Here is a 23,487-nt window from a genome sequence, read left to right as displayed (position 1 = left end):
TGGCCACTCATGTTCAGGTTCAGGTTCAAGTTCAGGTTCATTCAGGTTCAGGTTCCACTCCAACATCACCACCACTCAGGTTCAGCATGTCCAGATTTTAGATTTCGTTGGATTGTTTTTGGGATTTAGAAAAATCAAAGCTCCGTCTTATTTAGAAGATGAGATCCTGAGAAACATCAATTTTACGGCAGCCAGTTTGAAAAATCCAAGATGGCCGCCACATAGGAGCTCTATGATCATGTCTAGCTTATCGAACTTGTTACCATTGGATTCGGGGCCCTTGAAAATGTATGTTTAGCCGTTAGAATCAAAGCTCTATGTTATTTAGAAGCTGAGATATTGAGAAAAATTAGTTCTACGGCGGAAATTTTGAAAATCCAAGATGGCCGCCATACAGGAGTCTGTGCAAATAGCAACATTGGTTTTCTGACTGACTATACAATATAGTTTCCAAAAATATATAGTTTTCCAAATCCCCCAAAAAATCCAACAAAACTTTAAATCTGGACATACTGAACCTGACTAAGAGTGAAGGAGAGGGAGGAAGAAATGGCAGATAAGACAAAATGCATCACAGCATGAGGAGTGGCGAATAAGGGGGTTGGGACAGAAGTTCAACAGGTGTAGATGTGCTATGAGGTCAAAATGGCCTCATACTAAGACTAAGTTGCAAAATGGAAGACTGGAATACAAATGGAATACAAATGGAAGACTAAGTTGCAAAACAGATTCAGAGATGGTTCCCCAAGCCAGATTAGAGGAACCACCTTCAGAGGCCATTTTTCCCTGGGAGCGGGGGTTGGCCTTTTTCGGGCACCGTGATCCCCTTTTTTGAAGCAATGTTTTATGGCCGGATGCTCTTACTGCCGCCAACCCTGTTAGTCGCCTCTTGCGACACATAGGGAATTACCAGTGAAATGGTACTCAATTTCCAGACCTCGGAAGGATGACGGGCTGAGTCAACCCCCCTGGCGTTAATTCAGCGATCGACCGGGATTCGAACCCAAGCCGGCACCCTAACCGCTAAGCCAACACCAGGCTCCAAGCCAGATTAGAGGGAGACAAAATAAAGGTGGTGTGTATCAAGCTTAGGTTTATTTATTTATTTATTGGTATACAAGATGGAGGCTCGTGTAAGAGCCAGCATTAATCACCAAAAAAAAAAACGGACACATAAAACATATAATAAAGGGAGCGGGAGACAGGATGGGGAGAGAGCGTGAAGCACACAAGTACAACAGGAGAGAACAAGGACATCGGGAGATCTGTGGGAGGGAGAGGGCTTGGGGGAGGAGGCATGGGAGAGGGGGTGGGGGGGGGGGTGGTGGAACAGGTATAAAACACATGGACATTGCTAGGACTTCCAGGAAAGAAGTTGGTATTTCAGAAAAGTGGATCTGGGGTGAATTAACGGGGGTAGAAAAGATCAAGGTTTTGGATGGGGGAAGATAAGAGATGGTGGTGAACAGCTGTTTTTAAAGACAGCTGGAGGGAGGATTGGGATTGAAGGGAGTGTGGGAGTTTATTCCAGAGGCGGGAAAAAAGAGGAATGAATGAGTGAAGGTGAGCAAAGAGCCTAGATTTTGGCAGTTTAACCATAAGAGGGTTGCTGGCAGATCTTGTGCAACCTGTAGGAATATTTGGGGGACAGAGCATAGAGAGAGCTGGGGGAGCAGGGCCGGAGAGGAGTCGGAAGAAGACAGAAAGACCACCAACCTGCCTGCGGTGAGTGAGTGAAAGGCCCTCGGAGTTAGCTTCATCCCAGGAGATTCCAATGATTCTGAAAGCTTTGGTTTCAACAGCGTGAAGCCAAGCTAGGTGTGAGGCAGGAGCACCGGCCCAGAGGGGAGAATAATATTCCATTGAGCTGCGGATGAAAGCCTTGTATGTGGTGAGGAGCTCAGGTGTGCCGAGGAAGGACTTCGCACAACGGAGGATGCCCAGTCGGCGACTGGCTTTGGAGGCCAGCTTGGAAATGTGGTTTTCCCAGGAAAAATCATGGCAGATAGTGAGACCCAAAAGCTTGAGTGACAGAACTTCTTGGAGAGGATTGTTGAGAAAGTAAATGGGAGGGTTGTCCAGTCGGTCTTTTCGGAGAGATATAGTAAGAGTGGGAGATTTGTCAGGATTGAAAGACATGTTCCACTTGTTTGACCAGTCTGTGATTTTGTCCACATCTGCAGAGAGTGAGGAAGCTGCAGACTGACGATCTGAGGGATGAGGAATGGAGCGGCAGAGAGTGGAGTCATCAGCAAAGAGATAGAGAGGATTTTCCAGAGAGTCGGAGAGATCATTGATGAAGACCAGAAAAAGCACAGGGCCCAGAACACTGCCTTGTGGAACTCCAGCCTGAACAGGAAGGGGGAGATGAGTGAAATCCATTCAGGGCCACACGTTGACTACGACCAGAGAGGAAGTCCGCAAGCCATGCGTGGAGATTTCCATGGATACCATCAGAGGAGCGTTTGGTGAGAAAAGGTTTAGTTTAGCATGTCTTATTATTTAAATTATATTTTTAAAAGGCTGAATAATAAGAATCCAAATAAAAAGCTATCTATGTATTTGCTATGCATAGCAGGGGAGTGAGGTAAGATGGGCTATTTAAAAAATGGGGAAAGGAAGAAAATAACGATACAGAAGAGAAGATGGGAAACAAGTGTTGGAGGAATGAAGAAAAAAAATGTAAAGAAGGTTGGAATGAGATAGGATCACGTGTATTGAAGAGTGCCAAAAATCCAACGATAGTTACACACATAATACATAGATGAGCACAAAAACTGTTGCGTGCAAAATGATAAGACTACACACCCGTGTGTAGTTCCGTGCTGACACCAGCAGGTTCTGGCTGCGGAAGGTTTTAAAGAACTCAGCATTATAAAGACGTTCTGCTGCCTGAGGACCCCCCAGGATCTCCTGTAGCAGATATTCAACAGGAAAAAGAAAATGAATCAAAATCAACAACTCATGATCAAATGTCAGCTTTTGAAGATGAAGCACTGCCAAATAGTTCCCTTTCTTGAACGTTGTTAAATATCACTTTTGTGGACATCAACGCCAGAAAGGTTGAGGTTGAGATTTGCTTCATATGAAACCAAATGATTGCAGAGCTGATCTTCACGAAATTGTTGTATCAAGTGCAAAGCCAAAATAATGTGGCAAGGGCGAGCAGCCTGCCAATGCAAGCACCAACAGTTTGATAACTTGGTACTGGATCAACTTGAGGGTTAGCATTGATGTTTGGGTTTAATGAAACAACTCGATGGTAGTCATAGAATACTTACCCTGCGCAGTTTTGAGAAGGACTTGGTGCTCCTCTGTTTGTTTGTTTTCAAGTTTTTTTTCTTTCTTTGATCCAATATGGCTGCCAGACTAGTGACCGATGCATCACCTTTTTAACTATATTTCCCATGGGTAGTTGATCAATTAGTTAAAGTTTTGCATTGATTGGTTAAGCGGTTTAAGATAAGAAGATTTTCAAAAGATTTTTTGCTTAGATACAAGATGGTTCACAAACCAGGTGACCTATGACATCATTTTTGACACTATATGCAGCAATGGGGTCAGATGATATTTGGAAAGTTTTACTTCAATAGGTTCAGTTGTTTCAGAGAAATATTTTTTTGTTTTTTTTCCCTTTGATCCAACATGGCTTCCAGACCATGTGACCTATGATTTATTTGTGAACACCATGGTATACTCAAGGCTTGGGGTAAATGTGTGTGAAGGTTGCCCTCGATCTGTCTAGCTGTTCTGGAGAAAGTTTTTGAAGTTTTTACGTTAAATCCAATATGGCTGCCAGACCATGTGAGCTGTGATTTATTCATGGACACCCTAAATTCCCCAAAGATAGATCATGTGCATGAAGTTCCGCATTGATCTGGGCAGTCATCCTGGAGAAGATTTTAAAAGTTCTTTTTTAATGTTCAACCCAAGTTTTTATGTATGTTTCTATGTACTTGTCAAATTATGACATCATAATTAAGGCACCATGACGTCATCGTTAACACTTATTCCCCATGCGGAGTTCTTTACAATGAGTCGCATTTCAATTTTTCCATGGAGCGGTTTTGGAGATACAGAGGTGCAACGTTTTTCGTTTTTTTCCAAGATAGTGCCTGTACCACGTGGCGTATGACATCATAACTATCATTTAAAATTCTACAGGAGAGCTCCTATGGTGAAAATTTCGTGTCAGTCGGACCAACAGTTAGAGAGAGAAAAAAAATTCATACTGATCGGTCAAGTGTTGTACTTGTCAAATTATGACGTCATAATGAAGGCAAAGATGACATCAGCATTAACAAATCTTAATATCCATGGACAGTAGTTGACAACGCACCATGTTCCAATTGACAATGAGCGATGTTTAATTTTTTTCTGTTGAGCGTTTTCGGAGATATAAAGGTGCAACGTTTTTCCAACATGGCACCCGTACCACGTGACATATGACATCATAATTTCCACCCAAAATTCTACAGGAGGAGCCACACCTATGGTGAAAAGTTTGTGTCAATCAGATCAACGGTTTCCAAGAAAATGAATTTTAAAAATGCAGACACGCGTGTACAACATACATACGACATACATACGACATACGTACATACAGCCGCAACCAATTGCTTAACCCCACATTTTGCTTTGCAAGCGCAGGAAAAAAAATGCAGACACGTATGCAGGTACGTACGACATACGTACTCGCCTAACCCGCTTTTCGCTTTGTGAGCGCAGAGTAACAAGCATAGACAATTATTGTAGTGTTGACGTTAGGTATGGTATGCAAATAAAAAAACAAAATTCCTGATGAACCAAATTGTGCCAAGAATGTCAGAGAAACTTTGCTGCATGTACGGTATTCCTTCAAAGTTCTCTGCTCCATGTTCAAGTGGTTATCTGCTTTATCTATGAGTGAAAACAGAGAATGGCCTTTAATGGTGTCCTTTCCTAAAAATGATTGGGTTTGACAAGGCAGTGTTTTAGGACTTATATCAATAATCCAATTGATTCTCTTGAAAACCAATTTTACCATTTTGCTGATGCTGTATCCCTTACTTCAGATCTGGACAACATAGGTAGCTGGTCAGCTACTTGAAACACGACGTTCAACACTGGCAAGTCTCACGCTCTACCCATCTCTCCACAAGGATCGGCAATCAAAGTATCCAATGCACTTCTCTGGACAGCCACTGAAATATGTGCAGTCTCGGTAACTCCTTGACCTCACTATCTGCCATAACCTTTCATATCACCAAGGATAATATCACTAAGACCAGTTGCCACCTGGGTATACTCCGTAAAGCATCACTGATCCCAATGGTGTTCAAGGTTTTCATATGCAGCTCCATGATGTATGGCTCCACGCTTTGGGCTGGTACTCCCAATTCCCACCTTGCTTCTCTCCCATTGGTGTTAGTTAGGTTGGTGGGTTCTATTTTATATTAAGCTTACATCTGGCCTTACTCCTTCTGCTGTCTCCTACCTCTGCCCTAGCAGCCTAGCCACCCCAAGTTATACACATTCCATAAGAAACCCTCATCTGCTCAACATCCCAAAGTCCAGGCTTACTGCCCACCTGCATTCATGTATTTGTTTCTCTTCAAGTAGCGTTTTCGATCCGAAGGTTGCTAATCATGGATCTCCATTCTTCTCTGTTTTCCGCTTTCCTTTTCAGTTGCTCATGTTCGTTGATGTTATACCATTCCTTTATATCATCCATCCAAATTATTCTTTGTCTTCCTGGTGCTCGTTTTCCCTCAATGTCACCAAACACTGCATTTATCAGGTGTCCTTATTCTCCCTTTTTGCGGAATCATCACAATCCATCTGTTATCTCATTCTCACTTCAGTGTTTGAAATGTGCTCGCAATCATTACCTCATGCGTTCACCCATGCACATGGGTCACAATATCTTCCACAAATGCTTGATCCTTTCCCATTCTGGTCCTCACCGGGCCATTGTTATAAGCCTGTCCCCCACATAGCAGGAGACGGAGTTTTGCAATCACTTATGTGTGTCTGTGTATGTCTGTGTGTGTGTCGTTGGTTGTCATCTCCATATGCGGGATTCAGAAGGTGGAAATGAGTCCTACCAGGTCTCGAAGTATCCACCTCTGTTTCAGCAAGGAATCATTATTCATGGAGCAGATGGTGAAGTTTTCTTGTTCCTAAAGTTTTGTTCCAAGGTCTTTTTTGAGAATCGTCATCAAGCCTCGGACAGCTTCCAACTGCAGTTTGTTTGTAGTAATATTTCCTGGGCTGGTTTTTAAGATCTCTAAGGTTCTTTTTTATCATTCCTGTTGCTCCAATTATTACTGGTCATTTTGGTGCTCTTCAGCTTCCAGGATCTTTTCACTTCATTTTTTTGAGGTCTTGGTATTTGGTCATTTTCTTGAGTTCTATATTGTTTAGGCCAAAATCGCTGGGTACTGACACCTCAATTAGCAATGCCTTCTTTTATTTTTTTTACCTCAGTATTATATCAGTTCGCATTGCTTTGTTTTCTATGTTCCTGCTTGATGGGATCATTAGGTCATACGTGAGTATTACTTCCTTGTTTTCACAGATTGCTTTCGGTTCACGTTTCCATGAGTTTTCTGGAACTGGGATATTGAGACTTTTGCAGATGTGTCAGTGGATTACTCTACCTACCTTGTTGTGCCTTTGGGTGTACAGCTATTCTGATATGAGTTTTTTTTTATACCCCGACAGGAGGTGGCTTGTACTTTGTTTCCACCTTGTAGAACCTACACTTGTCCGATTGACTCAGTCCCACCATTTTCTTAAAGCCATAGGTGTGGTGTTTCTGGTCTTGAGCATTTTCATGATTCGTTCTCCATCCCAGTTGAGCTGACCTCTTCTTAACCATTCCAAAGAGCTTTCTTTTATACTCCCAATCTGTCCAACTCTTTTTTTTTTTTATATACTTTCCTGCTCTTTTTATCGTTTACCCAGTTGTCTGTGTATATCTGTTGATATTTTGTTTTATATTTTTATTTCTTCCTTTTTGCAATTGTTGGGGCTGTAATCGCTTTTCGGTTTATTGTGTGACATCTTCTATTCACACGTGTTTTTGGAAATATTTTGCTAGGTGGGTTAGGGATACCTTCTCTGGTTTGTTTCTTCGTGTTTGCTTTCAAATTAGATTCAGTAGTCTGTTGCACTATTCACCAATTTGGGCAATCTGTTATGTATTTGATACTAATTAGGTAGACTGATTCAGTAGTCTGTTGTGTGTGTGTGTCTGTCCAGGCCATAACGTTTTTACCATTTGTTTTGCCCTCAAATTTTCAACAAAACTTTATTTTGGGAATATGGAGAAGACAAATTAATAATTTTGTCAAAAGATCAAAGGTCATCTAGTCATGTACATAGTCTAGCCAATGCATCTTAATCAGCATACAATTCAGGCCTATAGCAACAGATAGAGTTTCATTGTCAGTTAATATTCCAGCGATAAGACTCATTTTGGTGCACCAACACTCACCTCGTATGTTGCCAGGCGGTCGAGAAAATTAAGTAGACGTAGGCGGCATCGACACAAGTCTCTTTGTCCCAATGTAAGGCTGTGACATGGACAAAGACCACATGAAGTGGTGAATACAGTCTCGTTTGGTCAAAGAGGGCTTAGCACGTGATATTCTGAAAAACAATATATGTGCTGTAGATTTCTGAATTGCTTATTCACAAGGACTCACTGCTATAAAGAAAGTGGAGCTTTACACTAGCCATAATGTTCAGAGGTACTGCAAACCATTGATGAAGAGTGAGATGAGGAACATTTGTATATGAAAGATGGTACACCCACAAATGGAGCAAAATAAACATCTGCAGTTTTAACTTTTCATTTAAAGCCATATATTAAAGGGATCCAAGGATGGCATACAGCTGGAACACAGCACCAATTTGTGGACATGAGGAGAAGGTGAGATTCAGTCTGCGGAGGCCACCTTGCAGTGCAGAGAATGCCCGTGCATGATTCACCTAGCTTTAAATGTTTGGGGTTTTTTTTGCATAGCAGCCTGTGAGAGAAATCATGTGATTTGCAGGATGGGACGCCATTTGTGGATCCTTCCCAGAAGTGGGAAGAAGCCACCTAGGACCCTTGAACCTTTTGGCAAACCCCGGGAGCAGATGGAATCATGCTCGCAGAACTCGCACGGTGCCGGCAGCATCTTCCCAGGCTCCAAGAGCAAGTTGGATCATGGTAACAGGTGGGATTACATCCACAAACTGACCCTCCCCCTCCCCCTATTCTCCCCATCCTTGGGTTCCCTGAACCGCTTCAGCAGCACCAAGAAGTTGATGGTTTCACGGACGAGGAACACGCCAGGAGCCATGGGAACATTTTGCGGCCAGAAACTATTTATTACAGAACCAGAGGTTTTGAACACAATCCAAAATGTGATTCATCTTCAAGAATATCCAAACTGGAAATGATCATTCTCTGCTATCTTTCAGTCGACCTGTTATCTGCAGTTACCGGTGTTTAAGGTTTGGCTATTATCAATTAGACTTAGCTCAGTATAAAAAATTATATGCGACACAGTCCCAGCCCAAACCATGTGAGCATAATCACAACCCGTTCATAGGTGTCATCGGCTTCAAATTTAAAGTTAAATACAGTTAACTTTCTTCAACTATTTGAACAGACATGTTCCAGAGATCATACTAAAATTGGGCAAATGTAAGCAAGTATGTACGCATATACCAGGGTCCGGCGATATATCGATATACCAGTTATCCCGATAAAATTTTTCACATTGATATACCGGTATAGTCATATATTCATACCGGTACTGTGATGTGACTCTTTTCTATGATTTGATTTGAATTACTTTCTTTGATTTAATTACAAGGTAATAAAATTTTTTGCAGAGTTCTTCAGATGATCTAGTATGCGCGCGTAAAAACCACGGTACATACATCAGTATTACTCCACAGGGTGGGGATTACCACGCCTCCCTCATTTTCCAATTTCATATTTTTCATCCTTTGTTTGGTTCAACCAATCTCAAAAACATGACAGCGATTTGCAAAAAAAGAGCCTTAGGAGAGTAAATAGTAACATCTTTAGAACAATATCCTCCAAATGGTAGCAAATACTTAAGTTTATGCTTAAGCTTTATGATTAATTGCTCATCCCAATTTTGTCCAATTGGAGGATCTGATCTCATATAATGGACCAATTGGAGGATCTGATCCAATATGATGTCCCATTGGAGAATCTGTTCCCACATGATGTCCCATTGGAGGATTGTATCCCATTGGATTATCTTATCCCATTTGATATCCCGTGGCGTATCACAATTAATGTTGTCTCACAGGGCGGGCCACTGTGACCCTCAAAGAGCAGGAATGACCCTGAGGAGTCTAAAGGTAATCAACCCATTTAGATGCTCAACTGACAGAAGAAAATTGTAATCGAGTCAGAGTAGCATCCTAAAGGACTAGTTTTGTAAATTATAACATGGGGTATATTATCTCCAAGTTATTGATAATGACAAATCACAAAAAGGGTTTAAGGTTATTAATAACTACAAATTGGATAAAGAGTTACTTTATTTATCCGTTCCTCTTTTTTTCCACCGATCGAACCAACTTCCCCATTCTCTTCAATCTCATTCTTCGCTCCAGGTCTACAAGACAGCTGTTCACGACCATCTCAGATCATCCCCCATCCTAAACCATGATATTTTCTACCCACCCACGTTAACCCTTCCCAAGCCCACCTCTTTCCAAGTTTCCAGTTTTTCCATATTGAGAGTTTGCAACTATATCCACCTTGCCCACACCGTGTGCCCTCCCCTTAACCCTCATTCTTCCGCACATCCCTTATTTCTCCAAATCCCTCAATCCTGCTGTTGCTGTGCTTCCCTCCACTCTTTCTGATCTGTTTCTGATATCCTGATCTGTTTCAGCTTCTCCACGAGCCTCGACTGTATATAAACAAGCGTTATGCCTAGGTCCCCCGTCGGGGAAGTGATGTGAGTTGACAAAGTGGAACACGCAGAAAACATGCTACGATATGATATTTCGCTCACAAGGTTCAGACATACATGGAGGCGGCCATCTTGGATTTTGACGTGGCGACCCAATTTTCAATAGCGTTCTTCCTTATGCCTAGATACACCCACACACCAGAAGGTACTTCGCTTATTTTTCAAGATATGTCGCTCACAAGGTTCAGACATATATATGGTGGCGGCCATCTTGGATTTTGACGTGGCGACCGATTTACAATAGCGGTCTTCATTATGCCGAGATACACCCACACACCAAATTAGAAGTTGGTACTTCGCTTATCTTTCAAGATATTCATCTCAAGATTCAGACATACATGACGGCGGCCATCTTGGATTTTGACATGGCGACCCAATTTTCAATAGCGTTCTTCCTCATGCCTAGATACAGCAACACACCAGATTAGAAGTTGGTACTTCGCTTACTTTTCAAGATATTTCGCTCACAAGGTTAGACATATATATGGTGGCGGCCATCTTGGATTTTGACGTGGCGACCCAATTTTCAAAAGCTTTCTTCCTTATGGCGAGATACACCCACACACCAAATTAGAAGTTGGTACTTCGCTTATTTTTGAAGATAATCATCTCACAAGGTTCGGACATACATGGCGGCGGCCATCTTTGATTTTGACGTGACGACCCAATAGATACACCCACACACCAGATTAGACGTTGGCACTTCGCTTATTGTTCGAGATATTTCGCTCACAAGTTTCAGACATATATATGGTGGCGGCCATCTTGGATTTTGACGTGGCGACCCAATTTTCAATAGCGTTCGTCCTTATGCCGAGATACACCCACACACCAAATTAGAAGTTGGTACTTCACTTATTTTTCAAGATATTCATCTCACAAGGTTCAGACATACATGGCGGCGGCCATCTTGGATTTTGACGTGGCGACCCAATTTTAAACAGCGTTCTTGCTTGTGCCTAGATACACCCACACACCAAATTAGAGGTTGGTACTTCGCTTATTTTTCAAGATATTCATCTCAAAAGGTTCAGACATACATGGCGGCGGCCATCTTGGCTTTTGACGTGGCGACCCGATTTTAAACAGCGTTCTTCCTTGTGCCTAGATACACCCACACAACGGATTAGACGTTGGTACTTCGCTTATTTTTCGAGATATTTCGCTCACAGGTTTCAGACATATATATATGGTGGCGGCCATCTTGGATTTTGACGTGGTGACCCAATTTTCAATAGCGTTCTTCCTTATGCCTAGATACACCCACACACCAGATGAGAAGTTGGTACTTCGCTTATTTTTCAAGATATGCAGGTTACAAGGTTCAGACATACATGGCATCAGACATACATAGCGGCGGCCATCTTGGATTTTGACGTGGGTTGCACCCACACACCAAATTCGAATGCGGTCCTTCGCTTACGCACGCACGCCCGCACGCACGCCCGCACACACGCACGGACACACGGACGGAGGGGAAAGTGATAGTCCCCCTTTCGCTCCGCTGTGCGACCGGGGACAACAAGCGTTACGCCTAGGTCCCCCGTCGTTGAAGTGATGCGAGTTGACAAAGTGGAAGACGCAAGGCGGCCATCTTGGATTTTGACGTGGCGACCCAATTTTCAATAGCGTTCTCCCTTATGCGTAGATACACCCACACACCAGATTAGAAGTTAGTAGTTCGTTTATTTTTCAAGTTATTTCGCTCACAAGGTTCAGACATATATATAGTGGCGGCCATCTTGGATTTCGACGTGGCGACCCAATTTTCAAAAGCTTTCTTCCTTATGCCTGGATACACCCACACACCAGATTAGACGTTGGTACTTCGCTTATTGTTTGAGATATTTCGCTCACAAGTTTCAGACATATATATGGTGGCGGCCATCTTGGATTTTGACATGGCGACCCAATTTTCAATAGCGTTCGTCCTTATGCCGAGATACACCCACACACCAAATTAGAAGTTGGTACTTCGCTTATTTTTCAAGATATTCATCTCACAAGGTTCAGACATACATGGCGGCGGCCATCTTGGATTTTGACATGGCGACCCAATTTTAAACAGCGTTCTTCCTTGTGCCTAGATACACCCACACAACAGATTAGACGTCGGTACTTCGCTTATTTTTCAAGATATTCCGCTCACAAGGTTCAGACATACATGGCGGCGGCCTTCTTGGATTTTGACGTGGCGACCCAATTTTCAATAGCGTTCTTCCTTATGCGTAGATACACCCACACACCAGATTAGACGTTAGTAGTTCGTTTATTTTTCACGATATTTCGCTCACAAGGTTCAGAAATATATATGGTGACGGCTATCTTGGATTTTGACATGGCGACCCAATTTTCAATAGCGTTCTTCCTTATGCCTAGATACACCCACACACCAGATTAGAAGTTGGTACTTCGCTTATTTTTCAAGATATTCCGCTCACAAGGTTCAGACATACATGGCGTCAGACATACATGGTGGCGGCCATCTTGGATTTTGACGTGGGTTGTACCCACACACCAAATTAGAATTTGGTCCTATGCTGACGCACGCACGCACAGACAAACGCACGCACAGACGAACGCACGCACGGACGCACACGGACGGAGGGGAAAACCATAGTCCCCCTTTCGCTCCGCGGTGCGACGTAGGACAAAAAGTGCACCAATCCCGATCCCTCCCCTAAAGACATGTATAAAACATCAAAATGTTCAAATATCAAGTGTCAAATGTCGGTGGAGTGAGGTTAATGTAGTGTTGATAACAGAAGAAAAAGGAAGAAAAGGCAGTTAAAATATATTGTTACGTTTGTGAGGGTAGGCATTAAATACCTCAAAGGAAAGTTAGCATCGTGTCGCTTAGCATGCTCCCTATGCCGCGAAGCCATCTCGATGTACGTAATTAGGCAGCCTGTCAGGGTAAGAGCGTTTGCATGTCGCCATAAGGGGCGTGGCTTTGTGCTAATTAATTATAGGGCTTAAATATTTATTCCACAGTGTGTAATTTGCTCCTGTGGTCTTCCCTTTGGTTTTATTACATTCGGCCAGCCAGGAAATCGAGGGCTCATTAAAACAACTATAACAAATGGATAAATTCACTCGCGGCGGTGCCAAGGCCGACAGAAACAGCGTTTGCCGATCGGCAAGGGAGCGACGTCATCTGAACATTCCCGAATGATGATTGGAATCTACCCCCGAAGACTCATAGCGGGGAAGCCACGCCCTGGCCTTCGTGATTGGTGGAGGTGCGATAGGATGATTGAGTCGCGCTCGATGATTGGAGAGAGTGGGACGTCAGCACTCAGCATGGACATTCCAGAGCTGGAGGAAAAAGATGCGGTCTCACCATTTTTGGTCTCTTTGTCCTGGCGTTTGTTGGAGGCGGTTACATTTCTCTTGTGTGCTGGCTTTAAAGAGAACGGCTGTGTTTGCATTTGCCTTTGTTCTGGCTTGGTCGCCGGTGGTGGTACATCTTTGGCTAGTGTGCGCTTGTGGAAAGCGACTGAACAAGAGAGGTTCGGGGCAGTCGGTAGCGTGAGAAGGACCTCACGTTGGGACTTCGAGGAACACGACTCCGCGCCATTTTGTGCGCTTCCCGAGCGGTGGTTTGGAGGTGCTGAATGACCAGTAAGCCTTACCAGCCAATTGGCGACGCAGAGCTGAGTGCCGGCTGATAACTAAATCATTTTATTTTCTTTTATCATTCCCTTGTTACCTCCACCACCAAATGTGGATGGAGGTGATGTTTTCACACCTGTCTGTTTGTTTGTTTGTCTGTTTGTGAACAAAATATCTCAAAGAAACAATATCTCTCCGTTCTCAAGACCGAACTCTCTTATCTGTCTCCCTCTTCCAAATCCTGGTGGCGTCTGGTCAAATCCGTTTCTGGTGTTTGTTCCCCCTCCATCCCCTCCCTTACCTCAAACGGCTACACAGCTGACTCCGCACGTGAAAAAGCTGAATGCCTCAACTCTGTGTTTGCCTCTAAATCTTGTGTCCCAAACCCATCCCTCTCTGTACCCACCATACCCAGTCGTACCCTGCTGCTCCTGGACTCCGTGTCCTTTCCTCCTGACAAGGTGGAAAAGTTTCTGTCAACCCTCGACTCTGATTCTGCAACTGGACCCGACGGCATCAGCCCACGGGTCCTAAAATCCTGCTCTGCTGCTCTATCTCACCCTCTCTCTGTTCTCTTCACCCTCTCTTTTGCTCAAGGTCAACTGCCATCTGCTTGGAAATCAGCCAACATCACCGCTTTGCACAAAAAAGGTGCAAAAACAGATCCTAGCAACTACAGACCAATCAGCCTTCTCCCAATTATCAGCAAAGTCATGGAATCCATCATTGCTTCGGATATGAAATCTTTCCTCTTCTCCAATGGCTTGATCTCTGATCATCAATTTGGTTTCAGACCAGGTCACTCTACTCTGGACATGCTGCTTCTGCTGTCTCAACAATGGATGGAGGTCCTCAATGCCAAACAGGAAATTAGAGCTGTCTCCCTCGACATATCACGTGCCTTCGACACGGTCTGGCACCCCGCTCTGCTCACCAAACTCTCCTCCTTTGGTATCCATGGAAATCTCCACGCATGGCTGGCGGACTTCCTCTCTAGTCGTCGTCAACGTGTGGCCCTGAATGGGTTTCTCTCATCTCCTCTTCCTGTTCAGGCTGGAGTTCCCCAAGGCAGTGTTCTGGGCCCCGTGCTTTTTCTGGTCTTCATCAATGATCTCTCTGACTCTCTCGAAAATCCTCTCTATCTCTTTGCTGATGACTCCACTCTCTGCCGCTCCATTCCTCTTCCCTCAGATCGGCAGTCTGCTGCCTCCTCACTCTCTGAAGACCTGGACAAAATCACAGACTGGTCAAACAAGTGGAACATGTCTTTTAATCCTGACAAATCTCACACTCTTACTATGTCTCTCCGAAAAGATCGACTGGACAACCCTCCCATCTACTTTCTCAACAATCCTCTCCAAGAAGTTCTGTCGCTCAAGATTTTGGGTCTCACTATCTGCCATGATCTTTCTTGTGAAAACCACATTTCCAAGCTGGCCTCCAAAGCCAGTCGCCGACTGGGCATCCTCCGTCGTGCGAAGTCCTTCCTCGGCACACCTGAGCTCCTCACCACATACAAGGCTTTCATCCGCAGCTCAATGGAATACTGTTCTCCCCTATGGGCCGGTGCTCCTGCCTCACACCTAGCTCGGCTTCACGCTGTTGAAACCAAAGCTTTCAGAATTATTGGAATCTCCCGCGATGAAGCTATCTCTGAGGGCCTTTCACTCACTCACCGCAGGCAGGTAGGTGGTCTTTCTGTCTTCTACCGACTCCTCTCCGGCCTTGCACCCCCAGCTCTCTCTGTGCTCTGTCCCCCAAATATTCCTACAGGTCGCACAAGATCTGCCAGCAACCCTCCGATGGTTAAACTGCCGAAATCTCGGCTCTCTGCTCACCTTCACTCTTTCATTCCTCTTTTCTCCCGCCTCTGGAACAAACTCCCTCACTCCCTTCAATCCCACTCCTCCCTCCAGGTCTTTAAAACAGCTGTTCACCACCATCTCGTATCTTCCCCCATCCAAAACCTTGATCTTTTCTACCCCCGCTAATTCACCCCAGATCCACCTTGTTTGAAATTCCAACTTCTTTCCTGGAAGTCCTGGCAGTGTCCATATGTTTTATACCTCTCCCACCGCCCCCTTCCCACGCCCCCCCCCCCCCCCCACCCCAAAGCCCTCGCCCTCTCTCAGATCTCTCGATGTCTCCATGTCTCTCGGTCCCTGCTCTCAAATGTTGTGTTTGTGTCCTTCCCCCTCTCTCCCCATCTTGTCTACCGCTCCCTATGTTATATGTTTTATGTGTCGGTTTGTCTTTCTGTGTGATTAATGTTCGCTCTGTCACGAGCCTCGATCTTGTATACAAAAAAAAAAAAAAAAAAAAAAAAAAAAGTTGTGGACGGATTCGGACAAAATTTGGCAGAGATGTAGCATATGTCACAAGGCAAAAATGATTAGATTTTGGTGACGATCCGGATTCGGATCCGGCTACTAGAATTTTTTAAAGTGATTCTTCACCATTGGGAGATAGGGCCAAAAACCATACATAGCAGGATATCTCAAAAAGTTGTGGACGGATTTGGACGAAACTTGGTGGACCGGTTGGGTGTCTGACAAGGACAAATAGATTCGATTTTGGTGAAGATCTGAATATGAATTCGGATATGATAATTATTTAATTTTTTAAACGATTCTTCACCATTGAGTGATATGGCCAACCAGGCGGAGGTATGCTCTCTACTGAGTGCCGTTCTAGTTTGATTTTGAGTCTGAGTGGAGACGTCTCAAATTAGGAAATGGTTTTACCTCGCATTCATTTTATTTGGGTTACAATTGCTTTTAATAAATTCATTATTTGTTTGCATTTGAATTTTACTTTTCTTGTCCTGGTTCGTTTGTTTGTGGGTTCGGATTAACCGTGTCTGCCGTCCGTCCCAGGTAAGACTTTGAACCTTCCCACGCACGCCAGAAATAATCCCGCCAAGTTCAAAATATGCCTCGAGTTAAAGCTCGTTCCGGTCATTCGTCCCAATGGGGTGTTAACCCTGGGGACACAACAATATAATTAAAATAAATCAGAACACAGATTGAATGAAGAAATGAAGGGGAGCAAAAGTGGAACATTAATTTTAAAACAGAAAGAAACAAGTACAGATACATTAAGAGTACACCGCCCCTATGCCAAATAAGCTTAGCATTCTGAGTATTGCGCTGCAATACATGTCCCCTACCGGCAGTCTGTCGTCCGGAAAACTGTTGGGGAAATTACCAAGGGTTATTTACCCACAGGTTCTGAATCGTTCCCAATCGTTCCCAATCGCTAATTACCTCAGGACAGGCTCACCTGTGATTCGCCCTCGGGACTTCGATTTATACACCTTGCAGACAGGTCAGCAGAAGCACGACAAAATAAGTTGTTGATAAAGAACCTTTCGAGTCGCTAAATATCAGTAATTTATTATATTTTCCGGTTCACGATCAATGATCGATGTGTATATATATATGTTGCTCGGCTTGGCTCCGCCCCTCACGAAAGCGCGCGCTGTCGCGCTTTTGACGTACGCGAGACGAGGCTGAGGGCGTGCGGTGCGACTTGAGAACTCTAGAATAAACAAGAGATATCCATTTTTAAAAATATTTTCGTTCAATTAACGATATCTGCCAAACCACGTGCCCTATCGCAAATTCCAAAAGGACATTTTAGTAGACTGACATGCAGAACAGATCTGTGAAGTTTCCCCTCGATTGGTTCAAAAATGACGGAGAAGCTCGGTTTTAAAGGTTCATGCTTAAAAACGTCATAACTCTGAAACCATGTGATGCATGTCGTCATGCTCGCTGACTTTTTTGTTCGTCATGGGTATGCGATTCTGCCTGCAAAGTTTGGCCTCGATCTGTTCAGCCGTTGCAGAGAAAAAGGAGTTTTCGTGTTTTCACGAAAAACAATATGGCGGCGGAACCACGTGACCTGTGACGTCATAATTACCATTAAAATATTCTGCAGACCGAGTCCCCCCTACGGTGAAAATTTAATCTCAATCGGTCCTATTATTTCAGAGAAAATCTTTTTTAAAGGAAATTAAAACTTAAAATGGCACTGAGTTAAGGATCATCAGAATTATCAGAATTCCCAAAGTTCAAAGTGCCATAACTTTGTCAAAGATGATCGAAACGTCGTGAAGTTCGAACTTGATCTGTAACTTATCATGAAGAAACCATATACCAAGTTTGAAACCATTAGCATTAAGCGTTTAGAAATAAAGTATGGAAAACTGTTCTTTGCGTGACGGACTGACAGACTGACAGACAGACTGACTGACAGACTGACTGACAGACTGACTGACGGCGTGCAAACCTATAGTCCCCTCCGGTATACACCGGTAGGGGACTAATAAATAAGATATGCTCCAGCGTGTGACATTGCCGGGGCGCCTTTGGCGCCCAGTGATGCCGCTGTGCAGCACATGGAGACAGACGGAATTTGGAGTGTTTCATTCATTTCTAAGCTTTGCCTATTTCATATTTAAAATGTCAAACTGAAGCGCTTCCTTTGGACACAGGTGCGATTTTATTTTACTCTGTCTGCCTGTCTGGCAGTCAAACAAAATTGAAAATCATTCCGAACATCAAAAGTACTGTTTTAACCCTTTGAGTAGTGATGACGTCCAGTGCCACAACCCGCGAAAAAAGTTTTGTGCACGGACGACGTCACTACACGTCATCGACTATACCTATAAATAGATCGTCAGTACGTGGTTGCATTCCCGTACCAAAATGCCAAATTAATCCCGTACCGGGGGTATTTTTATCAAAAAAAATCCTGTACTCAAAGGGTTAAAGGACGTCATAACAAGCACGAATAACTAATGTAACGTGTTAAATAAGGTGGTGTAATCGACACTGCATCAACGCGGTAAACTAACAGAATCAATTTATCTGTATGATCTTTAAAATCTTTATTTTATTTTAATTGAAGTTATATACTTGAACACTGTATGATACAAATCGCCTTCTTACTACTTCCAAGAACATCCAGTTTTGTAGTACTTGGACGAGTTATATAGGGTGATATATAAGACTGCTTCTTCAATCATGATAAATCCTGTAATTATTGAAACAATCTTTAAAAAATTTTTTTTTTTTAAATTGAAGTGTACACTTCAACACTGTGTGGGGTAACACGTTCTATGAACCCTACAGTAATCTACAGACTTGGCATTTAATATGGAATATTTTTTTTTGCTTGACTTGGGTTTACTTTCTTAACTCAGTATATCAATCTGGTGAGTTTCTTTTACACTTTGGTGATTTATTTGTTAAAAGAACCATGTCACTGATTGTCTGTCACAGCAAGAAGTCAACAACAGGATTATATCACAGGTGGCGTGGCAAAATGTACGGACAGGTGCATTTGATGATTGGCTTCACAGTCGGGTATGCAAGGGTTGTTGCGTTCTGTATTAGTGGAAAACAACTGCTGCACGTCTCCAAAAGTTATTGCCGCTTCCTCTGGAGATGGTCCGTCAACTCGACAATGCTGTTTGTCATTGAGTGGTGGCTTTACGAAATTACGGCATGAAACAGCGTGCTATTGCTCGGCAGTATGGAATCACTCAAGGTCAGGTGTCAAAGATCCTGAAACGAAATGCTCAGAGGGGTGTCCCTACTCCAATACCGAGGCCAGGACATCCCCGCAGAACCACAAGGAGGGATGATCGCCAGCTGCACCTGTTAGTCCGCAATGGCCATACCAAGTCAGCTAATCGGCTTAGGGCTGAGTGGCAGCAACTGACAAATGTGCCTGTATCCAGAAGGCTAGTCAACCAATGACTGGTTCAAGCAGGCTATCGTGCCAGGCGTCCCCTGAGAAAGCCACGCCTGACCAGCCAACACCGCCAGCGCCGATTGCAGTGAGCCAGAGAGCACCGTCAATGGCAGCCAGGACACTGGAATCACGTGATCTTCAGTGACGAGTCTAGATTTCTGGTCTATCGTCAAGATAGCCGTGTCCGAGTGCGCAGACAAGTGCATGAAGCCTACAACAAAGATTGTATAGTGCCAAGAGTCCAAGCTGGAGGTGGTGGGGTGACCGTTTGGGCTGCTTTTCATGCAGGGGGCAAAACTGACCTGGTTGTTCTGAATGGAAACCTGAACCAGTTCAAGTACAGGGCCATTCTGGAAGAAACATTGCTTCCATTTGCTCGTGCAGCCTTTCGAGGAAACTTTGTCTTCCAAGATGACAATGCACGGCCTCATCGTGCTCGCATGATCCAACACTTTCTTGCTGACCGTGGTGTAGAGCATATGGAGTGGCCTGCCATGTCCCCCGATATGAATCCGATCGAGAACTTGTGGGCAGAATTAACGCGTCAAATCGACCACTTAGACCAGCAGCCGACCTCTGTGCGTGAATTGCAGCAGGCTATTGTCACTGCATGGCAAGCGATTCCTGTCCAAACCTTGGCAAATCTCGTGAACAGCATGCCTCAATGTGTACGTGCTCTCCTGAATGCTTGTGGGGGTTACACGAAGTACTGAACTGTAATTTTACTGTCCGTAATCCCAGTCGTAATTTAACTTTTGTTTTTGTTTAAAAAAAATTGGGCGAATGTGCAAAATAAAGAGATACTTCTTTGTAAACGTACAGAAGTTTAACACAGTACTGTCCGTGAATTGAGTTCGATATCAGTTTACATCACTTTCAAGGATAAATTTATTTGTTTCGAAATGTCAAATGTGGTTTTTGTTTCTTTTAAAGGTCACATTAACAAAATCTAGAATAATTTCAACATAATTCCAATGAACTTTTGGTTCTAAGACATCTTGAAAAGTAAGTTCACCCCCACAAAAAAATATTCCATATTAAATGCCAAGTCTGTAGTTCCTTATGTTATTTGTTCTTATCTCGTTTACCAAGCCACCTTTTCATTCACTCATGTTTTTATAATACTGTACCATAATTCATGGCAAAACACCATTTGGTCTTTGACCCTTGATCCTTGACACCCCAACTTTAATCCGATGTCTCAAATATTTAACCTTTGCCGAACACAATGTAAACCCTCCTTCCACTCACATTTCCCTCCTTTTCTCGAAGGGCTACCAATCAAAACACCAGCCGCACCTCATTTCCCACGATACTCTTACCAGGTTTTAGTGCTGAAAATCAATTGTATAAAATGCAGATACTCACTTGGAGAAGTTAACGAGCGTGAGAAGCCGTTTTTCCCGTTCCTGTTGACGCCTGCACAACAGCTCTTCCTCAATCTCAGGCTCTTCCTCTGGATCCTCATATGAAATCTCAGGCAGGTCTAAGTCTCCAGGCATTACAAATCTACAATTAGAAACAGGACACACTGTTCGATTTGCTTTTTGTCCAGCAGCCATGGGAGTGAACCGTGCACTGGAGGTCCCACAATGGGGTTTTTTTTAATAATTGATTTGTACTCCGGAGACCATGTACATTGAGAAACTGATGGGTGCAAACCTGGCGCATGTTTGAGCATTTTGAAAAAGAAAAAAAAGAAATTGCGTATTTTAGAAAGTTGAATATCTCTGGACCTACAAATGATCTGACAGTGATCCAAATGTCCATTCATATTGTTACGGACACGGTTTTTGGATGTTATTTTACCGAGCGGTGGTGTATTTAACCGCGTCCGAACAGTTACTCCCCGATTAGAACCCGATTCCAACCGAACGTTGACTAATCGCGCTACAGATATTCAATTGGGAAACCTCTAAAGCGACCGAAAGAGAAGAAGAGAGAAGAAAGACAGAGTTTGGAGGAAGAACAGATTTATTATACACACACAAGCAATATTTTAGAGCGACCAATATTATTTACAGCAATAGATGGAAAAGAGCAGTCACACAGTGCATTGTTAACTTATTCTATTTCATTTACTTAATCCCCAAGACAAACGAGTAGGACAGGACGTTCACACTCACACGATGGATATTGCAGGCAGGTAATGGCTCGAGGTTGATTGCTTGAGAGGAAGGCAAGGTCGGAGGCCGCAGCACCCCTCGCGGTTTTGGCGGGAAAACCTCCGTCGCGTATCCGCGGCCGTCACGCGCTGGCTCGGCACACCTGCTCCTCTTCCTGGGGTGGAGCCGTCTCCCTCCGTTCAGCGCGTCTCTCCAACGACAGGGGGGTATTGCAGGCAGGCAGGTAGGTAGGTAGGTAGGGCTTGCGGTGGATTGCGCTCCTCTTCCAGGTCATCCCCCAGCGTATCTCTCCAAGGCCTCTCTCTGGTGCAGCCTCGTTGCTCCTCTCCAGCTCATCTCCAGTCATCTCTCATCTGGTAAAGCAGTCCCCTGCAGTCGCTTTTATCACCTCCAGCGAAATCAAGCCGCCGACTCCGAGGGCGCGCCTACCGGGTCACTCACCGCGGTGTTGATTGGCTGTTAGGGCTGGTTCACTCCTTGCTTCTTATGACGAGGTGGAGACACGCCTTTCTTCCCCAACCTTACCTCGTGGCCAATGGTGGTTTGAAGAAAACCAGCCAAAATGCGGAAGGCAATTGGAAGGGAGGTTTTGGGGAAATTGGAAGGGCCTACGCTTATTTTGTTTGATACAATGCAAAGTCAATCTAGTGGAAAACACATACTTAGCCTACATGGACTAAGGAAATACACTATTTAAAAGATATATCGTGACCTGCGTGTATGTTCTATGAAATTAATTAGGAGGACGGCTGCGACCATTATTTACATTACCAGGATGTTACCATACCAAAACCATACTCTTCACATCCGTTACCCTTCCTCCAAAATTGTTACACTCCTCAAAACCCGTTACACTTCTCAAAACCCGTTACACTTCTCAAAATCGTTACACTGCACCCTCCTTTCTTCAGGCACGTCCTCGGGCCTACTAGACTTAACTGAGTGTGACATGTAGGTGTAATTCCCTCTACAATTAACCTGACCCTGAGTGTGACAATTTTAAAACACAAATAAGTATGTCCCCCTATTGCATTGCATCCTGTCTAACAGACTCAAGCCCACAGCTAACCGAATTACGGAATTATTCTGAAACTATACATTTACGGTGGGGAGCATTATTTACAATGACGTGATTTCTTATTTACAACGCAACCCAGGACCTGTGTGTTTTTTTCTTTTCTTTTTAGGGAACAAGAGAAAGAAATTCCTGTTGGGAGGGAGGAGACAGCACGCATTGCATCGATGCACCAGTACCAATACCACCAAAGCACCCAAAAGCACCACAAGCACCACAAAGCACCACTCGGTGCGCAGTCACCATGGTTCATAATAGACACAACAAAACAACTGGTGGTGGTCTTCTCCTTGTCTGCTGGGCCGATGTTCTTCCTGACGTCTTCTGGCTTCATGCGGCCTATTTGGACATAATAAAAAAGCACAACTTGTGTTCGTTTTTTATTATTATTTAGGGCCTCAGGGGCCAACTAAGGGTGGTCCACCTGTTTGGCATAGGTGCCACCTTACCGAGGTCCGCAAGCAAGATTCCCTGGCCACTATGGCCGGTCTCCAACAGAGGTGCTCTGCCCCAGAACCTGGGGTCCATCAAGTGGTACTTGGCCGCCGAACAGCGGTCCATAAAGTGGTACATCAACGCAATGCGTGCTGGTTCTGGGAATCTCGGGCGCACAATGGCCACCTCACGCACGCTCCCCTCGGCACCCAATGGCGCACAGGTCATGTGGGAGACAAAAGAAAGACAATTGAGCGAGGGGTAAGGTCACAAGGGTACACGTCAAACAAGGCAATGCAAGGTGAAATGCGTACGGAGGGCGAAGTGAGAAAGCTCGTCCCTACCGTACGTCACCCCCCTGTCACCTACACTACCCTTGCTCTTACCCCATATTTACAAAATCTACCCATTTACAAATTCGTCACTACTGTCACGTCTTCCCCATATTTCCCTTATACCAAATTCGTCACCACAATCC

At 44.1% G+C, this 23,487-nt stretch overlaps 1 protein-coding gene across 1 annotated transcript in view; it reads right to left on the bottom strand.

Annotated features, from left to right (window-relative positions):
• Window positions 1-2,808: 2,808 nt before the first annotated feature.
• Window positions 2,809-23,487, bottom strand: part of LOC144889284 (NBAS subunit of NRZ tethering complex-like) — a gene marked incomplete at its 3' end in the record, with an annotated part of 72,068 nt that continues 51,389 nt past the window's right edge. The window contains exons 8-10 of the mRNA XM_078769362.1: window positions 20,742-20,882; window positions 7,481-7,559; window positions 2,809-2,913 (exon numbers count right to left, since the gene is read on the bottom strand). Coding sequence (XP_078625488.1) covers window positions 2,809-2,913; window positions 7,481-7,559; window positions 20,742-20,882 — 325 coding nt within the window. The remainder of the gene's footprint in view (window positions 2,914-7,480; window positions 7,560-20,741; window positions 20,883-23,487) is intronic.

The sequence above is a fragment of the Myxine glutinosa genome, unplaced genomic scaffold, assembly GCF_964187855.1.
Source record: "Myxine glutinosa unplaced genomic scaffold, kmMyxGlut1.1 SCAFFOLD_2247, whole genome shotgun sequence".
Lineage (NCBI taxonomy): Eukaryota > Metazoa > Chordata > Myxini > Myxiniformes > Myxinidae > Myxine > Myxine glutinosa.
Note: the sequence above shows the minus strand (reverse complement) of the source record. Positions and strands in the feature narration are given on the sequence as shown.